Source organism: Centroberyx affinis, unplaced genomic scaffold (genome assembly GCF_046629955.1).
Source record: "Centroberyx affinis isolate AG114_WGS23_722 - 3 ecotype Tasmania unplaced genomic scaffold, CSIRO-AGI_Caff_v1 ptg005633l_1, whole genome shotgun sequence".
Taxonomy (NCBI): domain Eukaryota; kingdom Metazoa; phylum Chordata; class Actinopteri; order Beryciformes; family Berycidae; genus Centroberyx; species Centroberyx affinis.
In genome coordinates, this window is record NW_027282835.1 from 102,960 (window position 1) to 130,080 (window position 27,121).

The 27,121-nt window shown below is 43.6% G+C and overlaps 1 protein-coding gene across 1 annotated transcript in view; it reads right to left on the reverse strand.

Moving 5' to 3' along the window:
- Positions 1-27,121, reverse strand: part of LOC139667566 (voltage-dependent calcium channel subunit alpha-2/delta-3-like) — a 108,453-nt gene that overhangs the window by 41,991 nt on the left and 39,341 nt on the right. The window contains exons 5-13 of the mRNA XM_071547052.1: positions 22,675-22,837; positions 19,863-19,994; positions 18,773-18,984; positions 17,552-17,626; positions 13,416-13,505; positions 12,617-12,730; positions 6,511-6,589; positions 2,942-3,075; positions 1,544-1,561 (exon numbers count right to left, since the gene is read on the reverse strand). Of these exons, the coding sequence (XP_071403153.1) occupies positions 1,544-1,561; positions 2,942-3,075; positions 6,511-6,589; positions 12,617-12,730; positions 13,416-13,505; positions 17,552-17,626; positions 18,773-18,984; positions 19,863-19,994; positions 22,675-22,837 (1,017 nt within the window). The remainder of the gene's footprint in view (positions 1-1,543; positions 1,562-2,941; positions 3,076-6,510; positions 6,590-12,616; positions 12,731-13,415; positions 13,506-17,551; positions 17,627-18,772; positions 18,985-19,862; positions 19,995-22,674; positions 22,838-27,121) is intronic.

Consider the following 27,121-nt stretch of genomic DNA (forward strand, 5'->3'; position numbering starts at 1 on the left):
CCCCACATCCTCTCCTCTCTTCCTAACTTTCACTATCTTTCTTCTTCACATCTCCTACACTCTTTCTCCCCTGCATCACTCCTCCCTTTCCACTCACCACCCCTCCGCGCCTCCTTCAATATCACCCAATCCCCCCTCCCCTCCCCTCCCCACACACACACACATTTCCTCTCACCCCCACTCTCTGCCATCGTCCCTGAGCTCCAGTGTCAGTTCATCCGACAGAGTGGGAAACAAAGCCAAATGAGCCAGAGAATGATGGATGAAGCCGGTGAGACGGAGGATAGGCGGAGAGGAGGGAGGGAAGCGGGCGAGGAGAACACAGGTGGAGGAAAGAGAGATGGAGAGGAGGCGCAAAGTGAAACAGAGGAGGAAAGGAGAGACGTGGCACAGGGAAGAAAGAATGACCGAAAAGAACGGAGAGGAGGAGAGAAAGATGGGAGGAAGGGAGGAAGGGCAGCCTCACATCTGGGAAGCTGATACACATCAGGCCTGGAACACAAATCCCAGATGCTCATCACTTTCCTTACACTGAGCCAATCCCTGGAGTTGTTCTAACTTCTTATCACATTCTGCTATTATCACCATGCTGTGTGTGTGTGTGCGTGTGTTGGTATGTCTCCGCCTGTCTTACTTTCCGAGGACTGTTGTGTGTATGTGTGCGTGCGACACCCAGACCAGAGTGGTGCTGGGGTGATTGTGTACGAAGAGACAGTGCGGATCCCTTGCTAATCCCCATTACCACGTCTGACAATGTGGTATCTATTTCTGTTTTCTGCTGATCTGCTTCAGCGTCTATCAGCTCGGGTCTATAACCCTAACAGTGCTATGTCAGACATACGGCCTGCCAGCTGTCTAATGGGACCGCTATCTGCTCCGCTCATGTTGATGGTGGGGCAGAGCACTCTTCTGTTCCACCATCGTCATTGTTATGATTATAGAGCTGCTTAGTATGAGCCCTTATCCCGGCCCACATATGATTCATAAAACATTGAAAACGATGAAAAGGCATCAGAACAGATCATCCCGGCAGTCATTATAGGCTATTGGATTTTCACCCAGAAGACGAGAAAGGAGCTTATTGTGGAGAATTCTACCAAAACGAATAACACAGACAATCTTGTTTTCACACCGAAATCACACAGGCAAACGAACAAATGCAACCTCACGTTTTCACACATGATCACACTGCCAGCATTGTGGCGACACTGGCAAAGCAAGACCAACACAGCAACACCGATGATGAATGACCGAGTGCGAGTGTGTGCTCGGGCGTGCGCGTGTGTATCTGATCAGACGTGCAAAAGTGAGCAATCCACTGAACCGATGACAACAACAATGCAGGGCTTGAATCAGGAGGCTGAGTCAAGCCGCAAAACGGTACGATATGCAACTGAATCAAGGTAGCGATACACAACACAGACACACAACACAGAAATGCCATGGGTCACTATGGTAGTTAGTTTACAATCAATTACACACCAGGCCTCAAACACATGTGAACACAGCACAATATGGCAACAGCCTCGAGTCAGAGTTTTACCTTCTGGGCTTGAGGGAGCTACAGAGATCAGATTAAATAGAAGAAGAGAGGAGAAGGAGGAGGAGGACAGGAGGAGAGAAAGGGTCAATAAGTTTTGTGGATAAGTGTCAAAAAGCCTTTTAGTGCGGTTTGCCCCAAATGGAGTGCCAGTATCAGTGGGCGTGTTAAATCCACTGACATTGACTTTGGCTGCAGCTACAAAACAATGACTGTGTCAAGAGGAGATGGCTTTATAGCTGGGAGGGTCACAGCACAAAAAACAACACTTAAGCTGTTACTGTTGGGTCAGACTGGAGTGCATGTACTTTGACTGCGATAAATGGATGGGGATAATTAGGACAAAGAGAACAGGAAAGAAATAAGCAGAGACAGACAGAAAAAAGGGAGGACTAGAGGTTCGCAGAGAGAAAGGGTCCGTTTTAATGTTGTGTGGATAGCCTGCAGGCGGTTCTGCTAGAGGAAACTTGCCTTTGTCTCCTTCCATTTTCTCAGCTCTCTCTTTCTTAATCTATTCAGAAACAGCAGAGGACAAATGACTGCTGTTCACTCTCTATGACCAAACACAATAACTTGACAAAAAAGGAGTATTGTGCATGTGTGACTGTACCGTATTGTGTGTGGATTATGGATTGCAGAGGATTCTATAGGTTTGTAGTTGTCCTGGGGGTGTTTCAGGGATGATAATGTCTGTGCCAGAGAGTTATAAAGCATGTACAGTGGGTTTAGCTATTCATGTGATTATCTGAGTTTGTTTGGAAATATTATGGAAATAAGTGAGAGGGTGTGTCATTATTCACTGTCATTCCATAATGTATGTATGTATGTATGTGTGTGTGTGTGTGTGTGTGTGTGTGTGTGTGTGTGTGTGTGTGTAGCACGGGAAACACCGAGGGAGGTCGGTTTGTACCAGGTTTGGGAGAGATCAGAGACTAGCTCACCAATGCGGCCCAGTATGTTCTACACCCACGCTACACAGCTCCCAAACACACTCACAAGGCTCATTCACTTAATGGTTCCATCTGTCGCACACACACACACACACACACACACACACACACACACACACACACTTTCACACATTCACACTCTGAGACATACAAACACAAAACAACACATTGTTCACCCTCTGCTTGTTGTTTGTCACTAATACCCTCATTTGGTGAAATTCATCTGTTCGAAAAATGCTAATGCACATCTTTGATCTCAAGCTTGAAGAAAGTGTATTATCATGTACCTTTGTTTGTGAGTAATAGCAAATGGTTTACATTCTCTTAATCTAAAAAATACCCATCTGAAACCATACACAATCCCCCCCCCCCCCGAGGTGTGTGGTTAAGGAGGACTGAGGGAACTAGAGTCCAGTACCATGTGAGAGATGGGAGAGCGCTGTCCACTCACGGTGCTATCGATGTAGGCCTCGGTCCACACCGTGTCGTGCTCCTGGTCGATCACCTTGGGACGACTCAGCACATGCAGGTACTCCATCACATTCTCCTGCACATCTGCTAACGTGGAGATCTGAGTAAAGTAGCCTGGGGCGAGAGAGAGAGAGAGAGAGAGAAAGAGAGAGACAAGAGGAGAAATGATAAATTAGAGTAGATCAGGAGATTCATTCAGTTCAACATTGGAACTGGAATTGGAACCTACAGGAAACAGAATTGGAATTTAAGTTGAATTTATTTCAATGAAATTATATGACAAAAATTTTGTTAGTTTTTTCTTACCACATATCTGAGATTACACATATTTTTATACATTATCAATACTGAACATCATAAAATATTAAAGGCACTTTTCAGGTGGTATTTGATACATAACATGTAACCGTAATAGATACATTATGATTGAAATGCATTTCATTTAACTTTTTTTTATATCTTTTATTTGATTCATAATGTTTGATTTATAAGTCAAGACAACTTCTCTTAGAAGTGGAATGTCATGGAATTTAATGGAATTCAAATCTGTTTCTTGTCATTCCAATTCAATTCCAATTCTGTTTCCTTAGAACTGGGTGCAATTTCAAATCCATTTCCAATTCCAACTCCAGGAATTGAATTGGAATTGACCATGCATTCTCAATTCAGTTCATTAATGGCCCAAACGCTGAAGTAGATATACATTATGGAATAACGGTAATTTACACAGAAATAATCTTAATAATGTAATACTTTATTAATCCCAGTAAGCAATCCCCCTCCACAGGGAGTTCAGAGGTCAAGGTCAGCTACTGAACAGCGTCCCCAGAGCTGGTAGTGGATTCAGTGACTTGCTCGAGGACACTTCAACAGATGCTTGCCGACAAGGAGGCTTGAACAGGTTCCGTCTCCCTACTCATTATGACACCCAACTGACCCCAAATAGAAACAGTGTGTGTGTGTGTGTGTGTGTGTGTGTGAATTACTTCCAGGATGATGCAATCTCCATATCTCTAAAACAGATTCACAGCGCAGCACGGATGTCACATCCGATATCAGCACGGCCATAGAACTAGCAAATCTTTTCCAAGCCATCGCACCCATTTTACTTACCTTGGCACCAAAGCAGAGAAATTACATCTGGAATACAATAGGCTGGAATACTGTAGGCAGCTGACATGGGCTTGATGAAGCAGATGGGAACCTGGATACGTGTACGAGTATAATAGCTGAAGAATTTCCTGCAGTGATGTACAAGTGAGAGCAAGCCAGCCTGAATGGGTAAGTGGTATGTAAATGTAATGGAAAAAGTATCCCATTTAAACCAAATGTGATGCCATTTCCTGTGATGCTAATACTGCCATTATGATGCTAATGTCTATGTGCGAGGGGAATATACTGTTATCTCAGCGGGGGACAGAGAGACACAGAGGAAGAGAGGGAATAAGACAGAAAGACAGACAGACAGAGAGAGAGAGAGAGAGAGAGAGAGGGAGAGAGAGAGAGAGAGAGAGAGAGAGAGAGAGAGAGAGAGAGAGAGAGAGGAAGGGACACAGAGAAAAGAGAGCTACCACCACATTTCCACCCATCCGTAAAAACAGCAAACTGCCTCCATCACCGTGGAGCAGTCAAGGAGAAAATCATAGCCGGAGGAAATAGATTTTGGGGTCATCGTCCCCGGCAACGACCTTTACTCCACAGGGAGAGAAGAGGAGCGGAGCCAGATGAGTCTAGACACAACACACTGATCTACGGCCAGTGCCAAATATCCCCCCAGTTAACTAAGGATACGATCTATCACCGATAATCTGATCCTAAATCTGTGACTACGGTGAAAAACACTTCTGAAACTGAAGGGCAAACTGAACTGAAAGGGCAAAGATCGAGTCCCCCATCTGCATGCATCATGTTATCTTGCATTCAGTAATGCTGGACGCGTTAAAACCAGATGATTACTGCGTTCACTATAGCAACAAGAATGCGCTTGACTCCAAACTTGACCTGGAAGTGAACCTTGACTGATTCCTTTGTCTCGGCTTCAGAGCCACTCACATCCAGCTATTATTCCACCAGACAGTGAAATGACAACACACACACTAACACACATACACACACTCGGATACACAAAGCGGGCTGGCTCGGTGTAACTGCATCGTTCATCAAGTGGTGAGTGAAGAATGACTACTCCCTATGGTAGGCTGAGGGTGTCCTTCAGGCTAAGCCACCGGAGCCAGTCAGTTGTGCTGGGGGGGGGGAGAAATGGATGCTCCCTGCTCTCAGTGACATGGTGCACCTGTCATACATACAGGACAGGACAGCCACAGCATGGTCTGGTCAGGAAGGGGACATTAATAAATTCTAAAGGCACTGTGGAATGGGAGCTTTTCATTTTAATCACCCGTATTTCCCGTATTTCATCAATTTGCCGAGAGGAATCTCGGCATTACGATTCTCTTTGCTCCATTCAAAGGCTACAGGGAGAGATTGTGATAAGCTTTTCAGGAAAATGAGACTAAAGCCTTCAGCGACAGGGCAGAGAAGATGACATTTTTTAGCTTGCAAAACTGTTTATACCAAAACGGATTCGTCAGTAAAGAAATAAAACTGGATTTGTTGCCGTGGTTTGTGATGGAGATGTTGTGCCCAGAGAGCAGAAAGAAGACTGAGACTGTTCTGCACAACTGCTGCTGGCTAGAGAGAGTGTCACTTCAAGCCTGCATCATCATCTGACTCACAGACACACACACTCACGCAGCAACACACACACACACACACACACACACACACACACACACACACACATACACACACACAGGCCAAATCATTACCACTGACACCCTCAAACTGACTGGATAAGGCTCTCTGATATCACTCCCAAGCGGAATAGTGGATGCCCTTGTCCTCTTATCCACACCCACACACAAACATACACACACACACCTACACATACGTACACGTATATGCACATGCACACACACCGCTCACACACACACACATGCGCACAGACGCACATTCACACACACCCTGTGTGACCCACGGCTTGCCTGTCTTATCTTAGGCAGTCTGAGGAAATGGAGCCAGACCGTCTCTGTCACCCGCCTCCCAGCTAAATATAGAACCTGGGGGAAAGTGCTCTATGCACTGAGACAACCGTGACCACACACAAAGCAGCTGGAAAGCGGTGTATCACAAAGATAGTTTGGACTTAAGGCTGAGAGTAAGATCTAATGTGACATATCTGGTCTGTGCAACTGGAACCAGCTGCCTGCTGTCACATACACATGCTAATACTCATGAGTACAGACACACACAAACACAAACACACACACACACACACACACACACACAAACAGAGCCATACACACAAACACTATCACCATGAAGCCACAGACCGTGGATCTCACCAGAGAAAGTACAACCAAAACACCAACAACAAATCCTGAGCTCCAAAATGTATTCATTTTCCCCCTGCTGACAGCAACTTTCTCCTCCAAAAACAGATTATAGACCAAAAGTACAGCAGTCTAGGCATGTGTTGTAAGATCCCACCTTTGTTAGCACACGCCATCCATTTCAGATTATCTGCGAAGGCTGACTCGCGACCAATCAGGTAAGGGAATATGCGGACCTGCGGAGAGAAAGCAGATAGCTGCCGTCAGTCATTTTAATCGCATTCCGATAGGGCCCAGCATGCCAACATATAGCAGATAACACTGTCAAAGCCAGGCAGAAGGCTCATTCTTTATCTGCCAGTGATTAGCAGGGTCTTTTTTCCTGCTTAACAGAGTTGATTATAAACTCATGGTAAGTTTTAAAGTCTATTTTTAGATTGTTATTTAAATTTTAAATACCTCAAATCATCAAATAATTTTTTTATCAACTTGAGAAATTAAATAATCATGGATTAACAGATAAAGTGGACTCAGAATTTATAAGCAGAATTAACACAGATGATAAGACATGAAACAATATTTTGAGTAGAAGGATCCAGACTTGTTAATACTCATGCTTCATGTGTTCTAAACTCTCTGCTGCTAAACCCAGTTTTTGCCCAGCAGAACTCAGTTGGCTCTAGCAGCAGGTGTGTTTGGCAGGTGTGTGCGTGTGTATGTGTGTGTGTGTGTGTGTGGGTGTGTGTGTGTGTGTGTGTGTGTGTGTGTGTGTGTGTGTGTGTGTGTGTGTGTGTGTGTGAAAAGCAGGTTGCCAGATTGGACCAGATGCAAGCCTCTGGGGGCACAGCTGCCATAGCTCCCTTGCCTGCATTTTTCACTGCCTCCCTTCACCCTGACAGCATGTGTCTGTGTTTGCATGTTTGTGTGTGTGTGTATGTGTGTGTGTGTGTGTGTGTGTGTGTGTGTGTGTGTGTGTGCGTGCGTGCGTGTGTGTGTGTTTGTGTGGGCACGCGCACATGCATGCATGCATGGATGTGGGTATGTGTGTCTTTATCTGATGTTGGATGACTGCACACAACAGAAGGGGCTGAAGATTACAAAAAAAATATCTTTTTAAGTGCCATTTCTTTCCTGGCGAACATTTCAGTAACAAATTATACTCATGTCATTGTTACTGCAGTTCTTCATAGATGAACTCCTTATAAATTCAATATTGACAAACAGCTTAAGCTGACAAAGATGTAAACTAAAGACAGCCAATGCCAGGCTCTCATTTTCTAGTATGGATATTGTCTATTGTCAGCTGTAATGGGTTTCACTGTGCATAATTACAGTTGTCAGATTGTCATTTTTAAGCAGCTCTCATTATCGAGACTATAATCATCCTCTATTCACATAAACCTCAACCGTCTGAATGACAGTGCCGGTGTGACAGAAAAACACGGCACAACAGATACGCTCATAACCGCTCCATGCAAGGCAATGGGTCTGGAGGTGTTTCAGTGGGGTTTTGTGTGTGTGATAATGTTCCTCCGCTGGTGGCCCAGACGGGGGTCTGAACTGCAGCAGGCGGGCTATTAAATATGGAACAGGTTTACAGTTGAGTTAAATACAGCGGAGACAAGAACCAGTACTGGCTGAACCCATAGCATGCAATCTTCAACCTAACCCACTGCACAAGCATACTGTAGGCACGCATGAAAACATACATGCTTCACACACACATACACACACACACACACACACACCTGAAAGAGTATAAACACATACTCATGCATGTACACAGACTGATTTACACATATATGCACACACATTCAGACACAAACAGACACATGCATGGTGCGCAAATGCATACGTTCACACTCCTCAATTATTTACTCAGCACTTAACTCAATTATTTATTCAGTTTTCCTGTGTAAACGTTAACTCAAACACTTAAGACTGTAAATATTTCTGTAGGGCTACATGTGTGTTATAGTGTCACAAAGGCATAATTTATAGATCTTAAAATGTCAGACTCCAAACCGAGCAGCTCGGTACAAAAACAGGGCGTAATGAAAATCAGCAATCATCCAAGGCATTAGTGTGCACCTCAAGGCGCAAGCAAATGGCTTGAACACAATAAAGTAAGGGTCAAATTCCCTCAAAATTAAATTCTTGCCTTATTCTAAACCTGACAATGACAGCACAAATATAACTTCCATCCATTAAAAGAGCAGGTGAGCAGGCAGATGAGAAGGCAGAGAGATAGAAGCAGAAAGGCAAAAGGCTAGTGAGGTACAAAAGCAGAGTGCGTGTGTGTGTGTGTGTCCGTGTGCATGTGAATAAGTGTGCCTGCCTACCAATATGTGTCCATGCATCTATGTGCAGGCTGTGTGTGTGCGTGTGTGTGTGTGGGTAGAGAAAAAGGTTATTTGTGAATATGGAGGAGGCCAGTGGAGGCAGCAGTAATATAAAGGTGGTTACAGTGATAAAAGCCCATAATGCCTTCATCCTGCACTGTCACTCACACTCTCCTGAGACGTCGCTCCCAGAAACTTGACAACGCAATCTCTGTTACACACACACACACACACGCACGCACGCACACACACACACACACACACACAAACTTGCAGACTTGGTGCCAGATGGGTTCTCTCTGCTTCATTATTCTCTGCGTGGGAGCTGGGGAGTGGTGCCTTTGTTGTGTTGTGTTGTGTTGTGTTGCTTTGTGTTGCATTATATTGCCTTACATTACCTTGTGTTGAATTGTGTTGCACTGTGTTGCATTACGTTATGTTGTGTTGCATTGTGTTGTGATGCATGACTTTGTGCTGTGTTGTGCTGCTTTGGGTTGTGTTGTACTGTGTTTTGTTCTGTTATGTCTTGCTGTCTTGAGAGGATGATGCAGCCAGAAGTATGAGCTAGTCTGAGTGGGATACATTATAACAGTGAATACAGACTTCATCAGTTCTTCAGTTGGGTCTGTAATTAATGCAGTAAAGAGATTTAAGTGAGGAGGAGTAAACACACCCCCGCATATAATAATATGAGGACACCTATCCACCACTGCTTGTGGCCTCAACAATGCAGCAGTGCCAAGCAGTGTTTCATCTCTATGAATTGTTTTGTCCCTCGCTGTGTTTTTGTCTCTGTGGATGGAAATAGTGAGCGTTTTACACACAGTGTGAGCAGCAGTGTGAAATGGAAGGCAAATTAACTGCGTTGACAATAGCTGAAATGAGCAGGACTCTCTGTGGACCTGCAGATCATTAGAGAATGAGAGGAATTAAATGTGGAACACTCCACTCCTTTCAGTTGTACAGAAAGGTAAAGGCATCTGCAATTATAACAAAAACAAAATACATTCTGACACAACAACCAAGAATATTATGTTAAAACAAAATTTGTTGCCTATTAAAGTCAAAGAAAGAAAGTCTCTACCCTCTACCCATCTACTTCTTCATCTATCAGCCCAGGAAGACACTGACCTGGCAATAAGGCTTTGAACTGGTAATACTACACAGTAGCTGGTGGACATGTAGTACACTGTATAAGATAAAGTACTAATAAGGAAAACATCACTAGGATAGAGAATATGATAAAATAGAATAGAGATTTCTAGATAAAAAATACTGCTGCAACATTGAGTTTCATTCAAAAATGAGATACCCCTCATTTGGAAAAAAAAAAATGATACCTACTCTGAAAGGATTGCTGGCATTAAAGTAAAATTAATTATTACTGTAAAATTAATTGTAGTTATTAGCTATTTCAAGATGTTGCCTACAAAACAACATTTGTGAGGATGAAATCATCTATACTTTTGAAATATTGAATTTCAGGGCACACACACCCCCCCCCCCCCCTCCAAAATGGATATATACCATTTTGGAAGGAAACCTTTTATTTGCTTTCAGATGTAATACATATAATTTCTTATCACAAAAGAAAGGCTTTGTGTTCTTCTGTTGTAATTTCATCACAGTGGTTTGGTGTTTTTTGGGGTTTTGCCTAGGCGTTTTCCTGTCAGTTAAACAGCTGCAGCCAGGCAGCAGGGAGGACATGATGAGTCATGAGTGAGAGAAAGTTAAAAAACTTTTTGGCAGGATCACCGCTGGTGGAAGACATGCTGGGAAGGGCGTCATTAGCCACCATTCAAGCCCGGCTAGCTGAGATAATGGCTCACAGGTGCGTGTGTGTGTGTGTGTGTGTGTGTGTGTGTGTGTGTGTGTGTGTGTGCGTTTATGTGTGTGTGTACATGCAGGGCAGTCTGACTCTTTCATCTCTTGTTATTACTCAGAGAACTCATTGGGATCAATACTCCTCGTGAGCCTTTAATTACGCTGAAAGCAGCAGAGAAATATGCTATAAAATGAACGAACACAAAGGTCTACTCTGGCACTAAATAATTTCACTTCTTTTTATTGGCCATTGTTACGCACATTATAGTTTTGTGGGGGTATGCTTCACAAAGCAAAGACAAAAGCAAGAACAATTTCCAAAAACAACTACAAATAAATCTTTATCTACAAAAGGCAGCTATCTACCATTGAAAAATGTGATATCTCTGTGAAAATACTCACTGCTATAACATGAATGAAAAACTCATTATGGAATGTATTTGAAGTTATTCGCTATCTTACTTTTTGTTAGAAGATAGCCTACTCTAGTAGCATTTTTCATGCCGCAGTTTTCGCAGTTTATTTTATTAGGTAATAAATATCAACTAAAATCTTTTGACTCCCATAAAGGGTATATAGCTTTTTGGACTGTAATCCTTTAAATACACGTACTGAAAACCAATAATTTATTAGCATTTTTCCTTTCTGTTCCATACCAGGCCTATACTCAAGTGTGACACAGTATAGAAGCTGTGAAGCTGTTTGGAAGGAAGCCATTAAAAACCAGTGGCAGGAGAGATAGAGAGAGAGAGAGAGAGAGAGAGAGAGAGAGAGAGAGAGAGAGAGAAGAGAGTGACAGAGACTGAAGACTTCTATTATCAGCAGGGCTTCTTCTAAATGGAACTATCTAGCAGCCTTGTCCCCTCTCCACTCACTGCTGTACCACCTTTAGGCTGGGGGGGTGGGGGGCGATGCAATAGGGTGTTATGGACCGTAAAAACACACAGACACACATGGGAATACATTAACGGTAACACAGGCACCCATATACAGGGCATGCAGGAACACACTCATTCAATTTTTTATAATAACAATACCAAAGGGATGAATTAGGCTAATAATGTCCCATATCCCACAACTGACTTCCAGACACCCAAAACCCTCTGGGCTTCAATATTCCACATTCAGAGTCTCTGCAATAGCACTCCCTCAAGGCCATTAGAATAACTTACCTGAAGCAATGAGAGTGTGTGTGTGTATGTGTGTGTGTGTCCGGGCACATGTGTGTGCATGTTCATGTGTCTGTGCCCATGCTTGTTTGTATGGCTGTGTAAGATATGTATGCATTATGTGTTTTGTGTGTACGCATGTGCATCTTTTTATATAGTATTTGTTTTTATCTTTTTTTAAAGGCACAGACCCCCTGGGCTTTATCTTACAGAGGAAAATAGCCTAAGAATAACCCCTTTCCTCCCTCTCTGTCTCCTTTCTCCCCCTCTCCTCCCATTTCATTTCGTGGCCTTTCAGAAGAGCCCTACAATTACCTTGCAGGACAGCAGAGAGGCAGCTCAGTCCTCACAGACAGGACCATACTTTACTCTGCTTTAATGCCCTCTAAAAGGCACCCATACTGGGCCGACTAGAAACTTTCTGCTGGTCAAAAACGTTCTCTAATCACTCAGACAAACACTGACACTTAGCCACGAACTTGCTCTGAAATGTTCTGAAAACACAAAGAAAAAAAAGTATATCACTACGGATTTAGAAACAACTGTATGACTTTTGGGGCACAGAACTGAGAATCATGAATAGCAGTGACTAGTATGAGTTTTGTCAAGTCTGAAGTCTCTGCAGAGTTAGACTGCTCTCATTTAATGGTTTCCAGCAACCAGGCTTCAGTTCAGTTCGGGTCTTGGTTTCCCAAAAGTCTCATAGTCCTAAGACCATCTTTGTCTATGGACCCACAATAGAGAAAGATGATTAGATGCTTATGGGAAACTGGGCTCAGCTGAGTTTGGCTCACCATACAACACTGTCCTGGAACACAACTGCAGAATAATACCAGAGCATCAACACAAATGGTGTGTGTGTGTGTGTGTGTGTGTGTGTGTGTGCATGTGTGTGCATGTGTGTGTGTGTGCATGTTTAATGCGCTACCTTCCTGTCTGGCCAGTTATACTTGGCAAAGACGGCATCATAGGTGTCCACTGCTCCATCTGTCACCAACATGATGGCTTGGCTACACACGCTACCTCTCCCTGTCTGGTTGAACTGGAGAGGGAGAGAGAGAGAGAGAAAGGGAAAGAAAGAGAGAGAGAGAGAGAGGGAAAGACAGAGAGAGGGGGGGGGGGGGAAGAGAGGCACTTCATTAAGAGTATATACCATATCTTTACATGACTTACTTCCACATCAGGGAAGCTGTGTTGTAACATCAAGCTAATGGAATAATAATAGCATGTCTACCCCTACACACACACACACACACACACACACACACCCACACACACACACTACAATGACATCTACCCAAGAGTGCATTACCACACCAAGATTACAGAGAGGACACACTAAAGATAGATGTGTGTTGTTATAGTGTGCGAGTACTTGGAAAGGGTGGCGTGTGTGTATGTGTGTGTGTGTGTGTGTGTGTGTGTGAGAGTGTGTGAGAGAGAGTGTGTTTGATTGCTTTTTGCTAATGAGGACATGTCCATCCAGTAACCTGAGTCATCGAGTCCCTTGTTTACTTGGTTTTGGCATGATTCTGTTGATTTAACTATTAATTACAGCAGACTAATTAATTTTTTGTACATGGCTTGTTGTATGTGTGTGTGTGTGTGTGTGTGTGTGTGTGTGTGTGTGTGTGTGTATGTGTGTGTGTGTGAGCCTGCGTGTGTGTGTGTGTGTGTGTGTGTGTGTGTGTGTGTGTGTGTGTGTGGGTGGGTGATCATGAACTTACGTCACTGAGGAGGTTGAAGGCCTCAGTCAGAGCCACGTCCAACATGCCAATCCCTTTAGCAAACAGCTTGTCAAGGTGCTCCCGGAAATGCTGGAAAAATGGATGGGGGGAAATATTAAAATCATGGTGACACACGACAAAACGAGAAATAACAGTGAAATATTATAAAAACAACATATTAAAGGTCATCATAGGTCTAACAGAGAGGAGAAAAGATAGGCGAAAAGAGGAGGAAAGGACAGAGGAAAAAGTTAAGATTCACAAGCACTGCAGGTTAAAAACTATTGCTCTGTTCTTAATAGAGAAAAAGTAAATATATAATATTTCACTGAACTTGATTTTCCATCATTTGTGTGAACAGAGATTGTACCGACAGTCTAATGGGCTCTTTAACTTGGCCCTGGGCCAGTGTTTGCAGCAAACTACAACATTATCCAAAAGTGAAATGTCACATACTAACTAAAATAACTAAAATGTCCTATTTTCCCTCCCACTCCTTATAGCCGACAACTATTCCCTCTAGTGTGTGTGTGCGCGCGTGTGTGCGTCTCTGTGTGTGTGTGTGTTTGTGTGCATGTGTGTGATCATGCCACAAAGGCTAGATTCTCTCTCAGGCAATTAACGGAGTTTAATGTTGTCGGCAACCTAACAGGTCTCGTCTGCGTGTCTCATTATTCACAACAGCCTGGAGGCAACACACTCACACACACACTCACACACACACACACACACACACACACAAATGGACACATGGAGCACATTTTCCAGTTCATTCTATTTATAGCTATTTAGATCCAGTTGTTGGCATTTCAAACATTTCCTATTGACTCCGGCTCTGTCCATTTCCCTGTAAATGCCATTTCCTCTCCAGCTGTACAGGTGATCAGACCTCATACACACACGGACAACATTACCTGCGGCAATAGAGACATTACATACAAGCTATGGCTCTGTCGCTCATATTCTGGGTTCTGGGGACAATTCCTCCTCCCCCACATCCTCCTCCTCCCAGTCTTTCTTATCTTCCTTCCCTCCCTCTCTGTTCCTCTCCTCCAGTCCTCTGCTGCTCTCTGAGGGGAGGAGGAAAGTCTCTCCACACACAGCAGGGGGCCCAAGCAGCATAAGGCCATATCAGAGCTAGCTCACTGGGGAGTCCACACACAAACACACACATACACACATACACACACACAGGCGCAGACACTAGAAACACACAAATAAATATGTGCACAACAACAACCTCAAGCGTCCCTGACTACACCCCCACATACGTAAAGACACAACTTTCCCTTGATGTGGATAAAAAGGTTAATCGGTTCCAACAAAAGGCTATACCCTGGAGCGCAGCAAACTTTACCTACTGTGTGTAAGTGTGCGTGTGTGTGTGTGTGTGTGTGTGTGTGTATGTGTGTGGGTGTGTGTGCATGTGTGTGTTAAGATCGAAGTGATTTGTCTCAGCACAGCAGGCTGTGTTCAATCCCTGGCACAGCAGTGTACAAAAGTGGGGGATCAAGACTGTGACTGTGTTGTGCATGGGTTTGCGTGTGTCCGTGTATGTTGGTGTGTGTGTGTGTGTGTGTGTGTGTGTGTGTGCATGTGTGCTCTGCTGAATGTGTCCAACCGTTGCACCACAGGTACAAAGCTCTGAAATGTGCATTGGACATCAAACCCTTTAATACTGTAGACACATACAAAGAAATTATCACAGCAGCCATCTTAACTAAGCCTTACTACATGGACAGAATAATGCATTCACAAAAAAACAACAACACATTAATACACACACATTGCAGCTTGCTAAAGCTTCAGGTCTTTGATTTGGTGGCAAGTGTAACTCTGAAAAATGCATGGAAAAGAGGAACAACAAAACTGTTTGGCTGAGCAAAAACAGTAAGTTAAGTACTGTATGGTGTTACCTAAATTATGCCTGTTTCAGTATCAAATGAATAGGTAATACAGCGATTGAATAATGTCGCACATCTTCCTCATACTATAAAGTAGTGATGAGCTTACAACTATAATCAGTGGGCTACTTGAGATGTGACAAACAACAAATAGTGAACTAAAACACTTTTCTTGAGCATATTCACTGCTAGAGCTGGGTTTGAAAACATTGCGCTTTTTAGCTATCAGCCAAATCACATCAGTGCTACCAAGTACTGGAAAAGATGTTAGTGCCAACTTTTGATACCTCAGTACTCAGTGAAATTGACATACCATTTTATCCACTCTTTATTGCCACTCTTCTCACAAGCAATTGTTATCAGTGAGCTTTACTTGTGATTGGAATGGCACTAACATGGCGTAAATAATTATGTGTCAAGCTTTTGGCCAAAGACACAACCAAACCTGACAAAACAAAACACCATCTACAAATGGATACACCGTATTGCATTTTGTAAAGAAACCTTCAAATGCTTTCATCTAGACAGACAGTATTTAAAGAAGTATAGTTTGGTATTGGTACAGAAATTTTTCACACACACACCTAACCATATAGAAGACACTTATCCGCTAGAGCAAAGGACATGATGTTAGGTGTGTGTGTAGGAAGTTAAATTCATACAAAATTGGTGGGATAAGAAAGAAGAGGCTTTCTCAAAAACTCTCAGGCCTTGGTAAGAAAGAGTGCACCTGCTGCCACAGAAGAAACACATTTTCCTCCTTTTCAAAATGTCCTCCACCATGCTTAGCACTTTCTATTCTGTGGAGTGTGTGTGCAAGAGAGAAAGAGAGAGAGAGAGAGAGAGAGAGAGAGAGAGAGAGAGAGACAGGTAAGATAGATGGAGGTAAATGTAAGAGGGGATAAATTAAATGTGAACCATATTTGAAAGTGTTATAGTGTCTGTTAATGGGAGTTACCAGACATCAATAGAAAAATCCCTTCCCTCCTATCAGAATGGAAATTTACCAGTTAAAAATATACACTTTTCTTCTAACACTCAGCCTCTAGTTCAGATTCCCTTACAAAACGTGGGTCCATTTTCATTCCCATCATTCTCACCTGCATTAAGTATTAAGGCTCTGAGTATAAATCTGCTCTGCTTGTGAACCCTGTATTAACCAGTTCACAGAGGGCAGAGAGAGGATGGATTTCACCTTTGTGTACCTGATTACTCCCTGCAGATTTCTGTTGTCGAGTCTAATTAGACAAATAACTGCTTCTGACAGTATATCCTTTGGGTTTGTGTGCCTGTGTTTGTGTGTGTGTGTGTGTGTGTGTGTGTGTGTACAGCCGCACATGCCCATGCATGCTTACTTGACAACAGGTATTCATGAGCCAGCTTAAGGTTGGGTATGAAATAAAAGATTTTGGGCAGACAGATCAGTGTGTCTGAGACTGCTTTTCGCCTCTCTACTGTATGACTGGCACTTCCTGCCCCCAGCTGAAGTAAAAGACATTAGGCTTATCTTCTAGTGCAGACTGCCTTCCACTCTTAGCTGGCTGACTCACAGTACATTAAACCACCATCTGGAATTAAGCACACAATATACTAATCCATATGCATCAGTACTACACTCACATGCAAATAAACAAACAGAAACAAACTGAAATGCAAACACACAGATGTATACACACTCATATTTCAACACATATGCGCACATGGCTGCACTAAGTCCCTGCCTTGGCTAGAAAACATATTCAGTTGCATCCTAAAGGCTAAGCATGAGACTAATAGAGGTTAGGCCAGAGCCAGGAAATTGAATTTTTAACGTGAACCTGGAAATGAAGCCTATAGGAACCAGAGAGGAGCAGAGACTCAGAAATAGCCATGCAGGTGGGAATAAATACTTCAAACTGGGAATTGGAGAATTCACACCGCAGTAATAGCAAAGGATTATCACAGGTGCCATCTTAATGAAAACGTCCTGCATAAACACTCCGATGGGTATGCATGCACGTACACACACACACACACACACACACACACACACACAAGCAGACCCAAACCGCATTACCTGTCACTCTGACACCCAAATTACTTTTTTACTGTTGAGCATTCTCTGCAAAGGCATTCTCTGTTTTTTTCTGCTCTGCTTCTCCGGAGTCTGGTCAGAGCGTCAGTCACAAAAAATATATCAGTGATTTCAGATCCAGTAGGAGACAAGAGTAGGAGACAAGGAAGGAAACTTACATCTTTGTTAGTGACATCTGCTTGGACCAGAGTTCCATTCAGGCACGGCTCCACGTAATGCAACTCCTCATTGTACTGGAAAAACACAAAGAGAATCTAATAATCTTTTTTTTTTAAATACGTTTGTTATAGCCTATATATGGAAATATGTAATCTGTATGTTTGAAAATGCAACATGTGAAAATGTGAGAATCTTCACTCACTTCAGTGAAAAAATAACACATGCACTCACACCCACACACACACACCCAGACACACTTACACATACATATACACACATGTACACGCATATAGGCATGCACGCACACACACACTCAGACACACACACACACACACACACACACACACACACCCAATGCCTGCCATTCTGTGATAATACTCACCATTTAATGCATGACTACAAATTAGACTTCAAAGTCCATGAAAGAAAATGGATGATGTGTGTTCTTCCAGAGCCAGCAATTCTGCCCTAATCTGTGTGTATGCGCTGCATGCAAGTGTGTGTGTGTGTGTGTATGTATTGCAACATGAACATGAACATGAAGATTCTCACTACATGAGATAGAATTCTTCTCTCAAGTGTACGCATTTATTGTCAATTACATGACTAAAAAAGGACTTCTGTCAAACGCAGTGGGGAAAAACAATATGCTTCTGCCTGATTGTCTAAATCCTCCTTCTCTCCATTTTCCAAAAGAACATTTATCACAATAATATGATTAGGATATCAAATGATAATGAAGACTTTGTTCCGTGGAGAGAAAGAGAGAATGGAGTCTGGCAAGAGACGAGGGACGTTTTGATGTGAAATAGCATCAGACAGAGATATAAGACACACACGTGTGCATGTGCATGGTGTGCACACACGCACACACACACACACACACACACACACACAGTTTCATCAGACTGGGATGTGATAACAATGGTTTGGGTGCCTGAGGCGGGATCCAATCACAGCGGTCTCTTTTGCAATTCAAATCTTCATCCAGCTGACTGCTAATTGGTTGTGAGCGTGACAGGGGAGAAAGCTGATTCGTTCCAGCACTTCCTCTGATCTGAAGAGGAGAGGATGTGCGTGTGTGTGTATGTGTGCGTGCGTGTGTGTGTGTGTGTGTGTGTGGGTCTATCTGTGTTTGAGAGAAATAGAGTGTATCCACCCATACCGCCCAACTACCTAAATCCATACGCACACACAGAGTTCCACAGAAGCGTACTCACAGCGATGATGTTGAAGAAGTCGTCGTCTCCCAGTGTGTCCAGGATGGAGGAGACAGTCTGTCTAGCGATGGTCAGCCTGAGGCCCTTCATGCTGCCGCTGACGTCAACCAGGATCACCACGTCCTTAGGAGAGGTGGCCGCCTGGATGTACCACTTCCGGTTACGACAGTCAAAGGCTATGACCCCGTGTTCATCCGGCTTCCATTTGATCCCTAGAAGAGACAGAGACAGGATCACAAGAGAAAGAAAAAAAAATGAGTATCTAAAGTCCCATAAGGTTAGAGTTCCATCATTTGTAAGACTGTCACTATCTTGGCTTATGGGGTTTTTAAACATCCGTTGGCCATCAAGAGGAGCAGAATCTGTTCTTCCTTTCAAGTAAAAGAGAAAGGTCATGTTTATTAAAGCTAGTTCTATTCCCAAACACGATTATAAGGAATGGGACAGAATAAATATCGTTTTTTAGAGCTTTTATACAGCAATGACTTTGGCTTTGGCTGAGGGCTCCAGGTCAGACCACACACACTGCGGACAGTGGAGAAGGCCCTTTGATCGCCAGAGCTGCGCAGAATATGTAAGGAAGATGTAGAGAGAGGCGTATAATAATGAAAGCTTCATGAGAGAACACTCATATGAAGGTCCAAAGATAAAAAGGAGAAAAAGAAAAAGAGCCTTTCCATCTCTTTTCTCCATAATTGCTCCTATGCCTTTGAATATGAGGTCTCCTATGCCATTCAAGAGGCTTACTTTTCTCATTTATCCCACTGATGTGCTTATTTATTCCGCTTCTGCTAAAAAGTTAATTTTATCTGTCTTCTTCACCCATTGTTGTGCTCTTGTTTTAATCTCTACAAATTCCCTCACCTGTCTCTCTTCACTCCCCTCTCTCTCCTTCTATCTACTCTCCCCTCTCCTCCTCTCTCTCGCCCTGCTAGCCTCCAGTCTCCAGCTGTCAATAACTGTGACTGAACACTCCCACACGCCCCTCATTCTGCCTTAGGGAGACAGCTACCGCCAACTTAATTACAAACACACACGTTCTCAGCCACTGCCCAACACACCTACACATACGCACACAGCACACACTTACCTGGGTACTGTCTGAAAAAGCCTTTGGCGCTGCCAAAGTACTGCCATATGAGTGATGGGTCTCTCTCAAAGTTATCCACAAACACTTTATTCAAGGCCTCAGACCAGTACACTCCATTGACAATTGCTGAATCTAAAAAAATAAAGGAAGAAGGGAGGAGAGACAAAGACAAACACAAAAAGAAACAAAATAGTGAGTTTATATACAAAGCACTACTTGGGTAAAATAGTGAACGGGTAACGGGAACAGGTTTGGTATTCCCTGGTGCCTGCTCATCCAGCCATATTGCATCATATACTGCACATCCACAGATCACTATCAGCACCTATTCATTACACAGAGATAAAGAGAAAATGATAGCAGAAAAATAGAGTGAAAAGAACAGGGGATCAAGAGAGGTAGAATTAGAGAGATTAAAAGACAGAATAGAGTAGAAGGAAGAGTAGAAGAGGATGAGCAGACAGACGGAGAAAGTCAGACATTGTGACAGATGCACGCGGCATACAGAGAAATAGATAGAAAGCCAGGAAGACAGACAGACAGACAGTCAGTCAGACAGACAGACAGACAGGCAGGAAAATAGATAGACCGATGAACAAAGACAGACAGACAGACAAGTACAAAATGGATAGGGAGAAAGAAAGGCAGATAACAGATTTCCCATCATGTCCTATATTGGCAACATTTTTCTGCTGTCAACAGTCATGCCAATAAGCCATGATTGAATTACAGTCTTCTGGAGGGTAGCACACAAAAGCCCCCCTCTTGATAGTAAACACCCATCCACCTCTATGGAGTGGAGTGGAGAGGAGGCTGGATTTGAGCCAAGCTCCATTTACACGACAATACAGTCACTTCTGGTGCAGTCGGAGCGTCTATTACGGTCTGAACCCATCATGATGAGGGAGAGTGTATGGGCTCTACTCTCCCCCTAAGCTGCCATTTAAATTCATCTCAACTAATGCACTCCTTAATTCGATCTGATCAAAGGAGCTCCCATGATTCCATGTGTGCACATGTGCGCGTGTACTAAGATTAAAAAATAGAATTGTGTAGATTACGCAGCGTGCGGATCTGAGCGATCGGAGCTGAAATCAACTTCACATTATGTTACTGGCGATAATTAGGGAGGAGGGTCTTAACGAGAGGAGAGGAAGTGAGGAGAGACTGGAGAGAAGGGAGTAGCGATGCGTATATATGTGTGTGTGTGTGTGTGTGCAAGTGAGCATGCAATTAATCCAATGAGCGCGTACGGGCCTATACGCGTGCATGACATCACCGTGCAGCCGCGTTCCTGCTGTGCGTGCGTATATGATGCCGTTGGTCGTGTCCCGGGTTGAAATGCGAGGCAGGAAGATGGATGTTTGACGGGGCGCGTTCCACCTGCGATTCATCTCCACAGGCAAGCAGCTCCCTGCTATCATGGATTTAACCTCCCATTCATCACAGCTGCCATCATACCATTTATGAACTACACAAGCCCTACAACCAGCTGTTCATATACAGTGGCAGAAAATAGGTTAGGATGAGAAACACTGATGGGGCTACTCTGCATGGGGAAGGCTTCGGGAATGACATCTCAGCTGCGAAGCAAAGGATGCACATGAAAGCATCAAAACTTGTCAGTGAAAGGGAAAACATCTTAAAACGTTACGACTCATCTTTCATAATAATGCTGCATCGATAGAAATGCGAAAAATGTTCTAATTAACACCAATGGATAACATAAAATTGTTCTAAAGTACGGTTCTGTAACTAGTTCCAAATGTTTTGAAGCATCAATCACAAACTGCTGTCTTCCCCCAGCCAAGCCGTGGTTTTCTCTGTGCCTCTTAGTCTCCTTCAGCAGAACAAAGGGACTTTGGCCACCAATGGGCTTCCTGCAGGCCCAGCCAATTCATCCACATTATCACTACCAGTGAACAAAGCCTGCGGATCTAAAACACTTAAAGCTGCCTGCCCCTCTCCCTCTCTCTTCTCTCTCTCTCTTCTCTCTCTCTCTCTCTGTGTCTCTCTGTGTGATTGCGCTTATTTTACCTGTGAATCAAATCAAAATTACTCTTCCTCCGCCTGTGTCAGTCTGCCAGCCTCACTCTCCTAGCACTTTCATTCAATTCCTTTCCATTTCATTCACTCTCTCTTTCTCTCTCGTTCTCTTGATTTCTTTCGTTTTTTTTCACCTAGCTGTAATTAATCTTTCGCTCAGACCTTCCATCAGTCTGACTTAACCTACTTTCGCTCTCATTTTCTCGCCCCCCCACCCCCACCCCCACCCCTCTCTCTCTCTCTCTCGCTCTCCCTCTCTCTCCAAATCATTTCTTTGCCTCTGGTTGCTGGGTTAAGCCGACATGACATTCACTCTGTCCGCTGAGCATTGTACAAGGCTATGACTGCATTGGTCGGACTTCAGTGGATGGTACATTAGCAGAATCTCTGATTATTTAACCGCTAATTAAGTCAGTGTGCGGTAGGGATGATCTTCAATCAAAAGAGTTACAGTTAATGAACTCAACTCCTGGCATAGGCTAACACGCATGCGCATACACACATAGTAATTGTTGTTGGAGTTTTAGACTGGTATGTCAATAATCCAAATTATTCACCATCTGAATTCTGTTTGTTATTCATGCTGATGGTGTTAAAATTGCAGTGTCTTTGTTATACAGGTTTGTGCAGCTGAGTCTTTGATAGGTATCTTATTGTTCAGCACACAGTGTCGTTGTTGTACGTGTGTGTTGTTGAATGCACCTTTGTTGCACATGTTTGCATTGTTGAATATATCTTCATTGTGCGCCAGAGGTGATGAATGTACCTTTGTTATACATGTTGGTGGGCACCTGGACCACGCTGAGGCTGAGGTTGACCGACAGATTGTTGAAGTGGTCGTTGGGTTGCAGGATGAATTCTCCTCCCAGCTCTACGCTGTTGCCCTCCTCATCCACCTCATTGATCAACACCGCATTGAAGTATTCATACTGGAGGGAGGAAGAGAGAGAGAGAGAGAGAGTAAGGATATACACTTATATATTGGAGTTCACCATGTATTTCAATCAGTACTCAATTAACTCAGTCCCAATAATTTTGAATTGCTGAATCATGTTATCAATGTATCGGATGACTGGATCACTAAACTGCTGAGTCAGCGAGTAGTTTGCCTGCTGAGGTAACCTGAATCCCTGGATCATCCCAGAGGTGCATGTTGTTGCAGGGAAAAGATGCTGAGTGGACAAATCTCTCCTCAGCCTCCGCACACTCCCTTCCTGGTTGGATGCTGTATGTGGTGTTCGGCCTCCACTGTATTTTTAGTACTGCGCATACTGGGGAGACTATTAATAAATCATAGAGCTAGATAAATATAGAGCACATGGCTCCCCGCATCCCAACGGCTCTGAAGTCTAAGACACCACACAGGGGCACAGTCTGCAAAGACTAGCCAATGGAAAACGACTGACAGCAAAGAGATAGAGGGAGTCAAGCAAGCGAAAATATTGTTTTATATTTTGTAATATACACACAAAGGCATGTGTATGTTTGCATGTGTGCATTTAACGAAACCACACAAAGACACATACAGAAGCAGCAAAATTAGACGTTCAAATTGTGTTGCTTCATGCATCAGTTAGTTTCATCATGACATTTCTTCCCATCTTCAAAGGTGGCAACCCTCTGGTGCAGTTATGTTCTTTTAGAACTGACTCTCCAAAAGTCACGGTCTCAGTGTGCTCAGACTGCACCGTTGCAGAAGCACAGGTGCAGTACAGTCATTTAATATTTACTAGCCTGGCCCCAAAACTGTTTGTGCCTAACAGCCAACTGGCACTTACTCACAAGTGGAGTTTGTAAGCTGCAGTGAAGTGTAGCAACTTGCAAGTTGTGGGAGTGTCGCCCACAACTGTAGCCAAATGGTAGCTACCAAGCTAATCAGCTAAATTTGTTTTTTTTAACAACCTAGCTGCCACTCCACAACAGTGAATGCAGCTAACTCCTCCTTTTAATTTCATCTTTCCTTGATTACATTGGTCGTCTGAAACAGGCCTAAATTCACCGCACTGAAGTTTGTTTTGTATTGGACATAGATATTCAATTTTTATATACAATTTAAATTACGCATGTGGCTAATGTAAAAAAGTATGTAGTGCAAATCAATGGATGATGGAACACAGTTTGCAAGTATTTATTTTCTACTTTGGAAAAACTATCTTTTACTATTCATACTGCAAATGGCAATGGCAGCAGCACAGCCTCAATCACACATACGGCTGAACGGTGGTGATTACATGGCTTAAGGCCACATTGATTTCTCTTGTAATGGCCAGGAGAATAGGATTTGAAGAGGGCCTGCGGAGAGAGTGAATTGCCGTTCCCCTGAGAGTCCAATACACAGCCTCAATATCTGTGTTATCATTCAGCAGGGGACAGACACTGTCTAGACTTTGATTGTTTAGACTTTTGCAGAGTGTGACTGAGGAGAGTGCAGGTCCAAGAACTGGGTGTATCTGTGAGGACTCTATATTAGAAAACAGTATACCCATCTCAAAGTCACCATACCCTGCCTATTCATCAGACCTCAGAAATACTACCATTCACTCAATGGAAACCACCCCACTACCTATTGCTCTCTCCTGCCATCAGTAACCTTCATTTGGGCTAAATCTCTCCAGCTCCCCCTGAGCAGCGCCGTCATCCCCTCAGCCCGGTGCAAAACACCGATAAAGCCATCAATTAGGCTGGCGAACGCAGCGCCTATCGGTGTAATTAATCAGGCCTGATTAGGCTTATTAGCCCTCTATCAAGGGGAACACTGCCATTTCAAGGTGAAGGAGCACAGCGCTGCATCTTTCCCCCCTATCTCTTCCCTCTCCTCGCTCACCTCGCTCCTTCTAACCCTCTGAAGGCACAAAAAAACAAAATCTATTTTTCAAAAGCATGATCTTCTCTGCTTTTCATCTTTCACTCCTCTCCCTCTTTCACCAGGAGCTTGCAGACCACCACAGTACTTAATTTCATTGAAGGTCGCAGAGAACGCAACATTCATCTTGCAAATGAGTGTGTTGATGTGGAGAAAAGCAGCGCGGTGATGCAGTCGGGACTGGGAATGCCAGAGGGCACGAGGCAGTGGTGAGAATGAATGGACAAACATACGGCTAGCCTTCATGCAATAGTCTAGGACATACGTTGCTTTAGTCAGCATGTTAGTCAATCTAAGACATTAGTGTACGACCCACTATTGGGTCCCAACCCACCAATTGAGAAACACTGATCTATGCTGACCTTTTTTGTCTATAAGTTGTTTTGGATATCAGCCATTTTGTCATACCAGTGTGAAACCTATTTTCAGTGTGCAGAGAGTACAAATGAGCTGACTTTGACAAGGACTAAATTTGTTGTTTCATTTGTTTGGCACTCCAGGGAAGTCACTCCAGCTTTGTGCTTTTAAGGACAGACAGACAAATTAACAACCATAGAAAAGAGGAAAAGTTTTTTTTTTTTTCGGAAACCTGTGACAGCCATTTAACTCCTACTCCTTCCAGAGGTGAACTCTATTTCTATAATGGACTTTGAGGAAACTTAAATTAGGGGATGGAAAAGGGAAAGAGAGGAGAGGAAATGATGAGAGGAGAAAAAAGAAGGAGCAACAATATGGGAGCAAAGGAGAAGAGGAGAGGAGAGAGGAGAGGAGAGGAGAGGAGAGGAGAGGAGAGGAGAGGAGAGGAGAGGAGAGGAGAGGATTGTAGTAAAGAAGTGCTGATCTAACAGGAGTCACTAACAGCTGTGTCAACAGAGTTTGAGAGCCCACAGCGAGTGCAGTTGACATATGCTATGTCTCTGTATCACACAGAGAGAAGCTAAGCTCACAACATATGCATGATGCAGTTTGAAACACATAATCATCAACATGGATTTAATGGATGAAACCAAAACAGTATCCCAGCTTTCACCTGGATTCACCTGGTGAGTCTATTTCATAAAAAGAGCAAGTGGATTTAATATTTTGTACACTCAGCACAGTATTCCTTTCAGAGAAAATTAGCACCTTAAGGATTCTTATAGTAGATCTTGTCTGCAGCACCATGAGGCCACGCTGAGTTGAACTGTGATTGAAAAAACTTAGCCACTGATATGAGAAAGCGTCCCGTGGCATCCAATCTGGTGAGGTTGCAGGAACGATGACCTTCAGACGGTGGGAGACTCTGGCACCGGCTCTCATTCTCGAGCCTGCACTCGCTCGCTTGCCCTATCCATCCATCTCTCCCTCCCTCTGCACCTGACCTCCCTCTCTCTGGCTCCACAGGGAGCCACTGTATCTTTATCTTTCCCCCCCAAGAGGGACATGGAGCCCAGAGACAGGCTTAATTAAAGCTGATTATCACCTTAACAAGCCCTCCAGCTCTCTCTCCCTCTGTCTCTCTCTCTCTTTCTTTCCCAGTCTGTTGCTCTCTGTATTGCGCTCTGACTTTCTCCAAGCCAAGGGAATCAATACATAAGTGTACACACACATACTCATACACACAGACGCATGATAATCATGCAGACACAAATTCAACATAGGATCAGAACTGTAATTGCAATTGACAGCAACCCTTTTATGCCTTCAATGCTTATATTTTTGCCGCTCAATTATTTTTAATAAGTCTTTCATCCTTCCTTGAGTCTCTTTTAGCCAAAATGTTCAGTCTACTTCATACCATCCTACAGTGTTGATGGGTGCAAATTATCTCCTTCTAAATGATATAACGAGCGGAATAGAGCTGTAGAGGGAAACAGAAAGCGAAGAGTCTTTCATGAGTGTTGAGTCAGATATCTTGACTATTTAATGGCAGACCAACTTATAATGCAGACCAAAAAACGACAAATACTGGCTTTTCCGCTTCGCAGCTGAGAGTTAGGATTTGACCTCAGCTTGACACCACGGGTTAATGAAGACAAGATAATGATAATGACCTAAAAATTGGGAACCCATGTAACACCAAACGTACGCACACAGACAAAGACACATACCTACACACACATACGCAGAGACACATGCACACACACGCATACAGTTCATAAGAGAGCAGAGGCACAGCCAACCGCACCTGCAGCAGACAAGGCCCCATTGTGTCTCCGCTCTGTTCCCTTTCTGCCATTGTCTCGCTGGTACCTGCTCTATCATTCTCTCTCTCACTTCCTCTGTCTCTCCCTCCCACCCTGATTTATCCCTTTCCCTCTCTGGCGCAGCCTGTTTCCTTCCAGCCATTGTTCACCAGCTGTGCGCCATA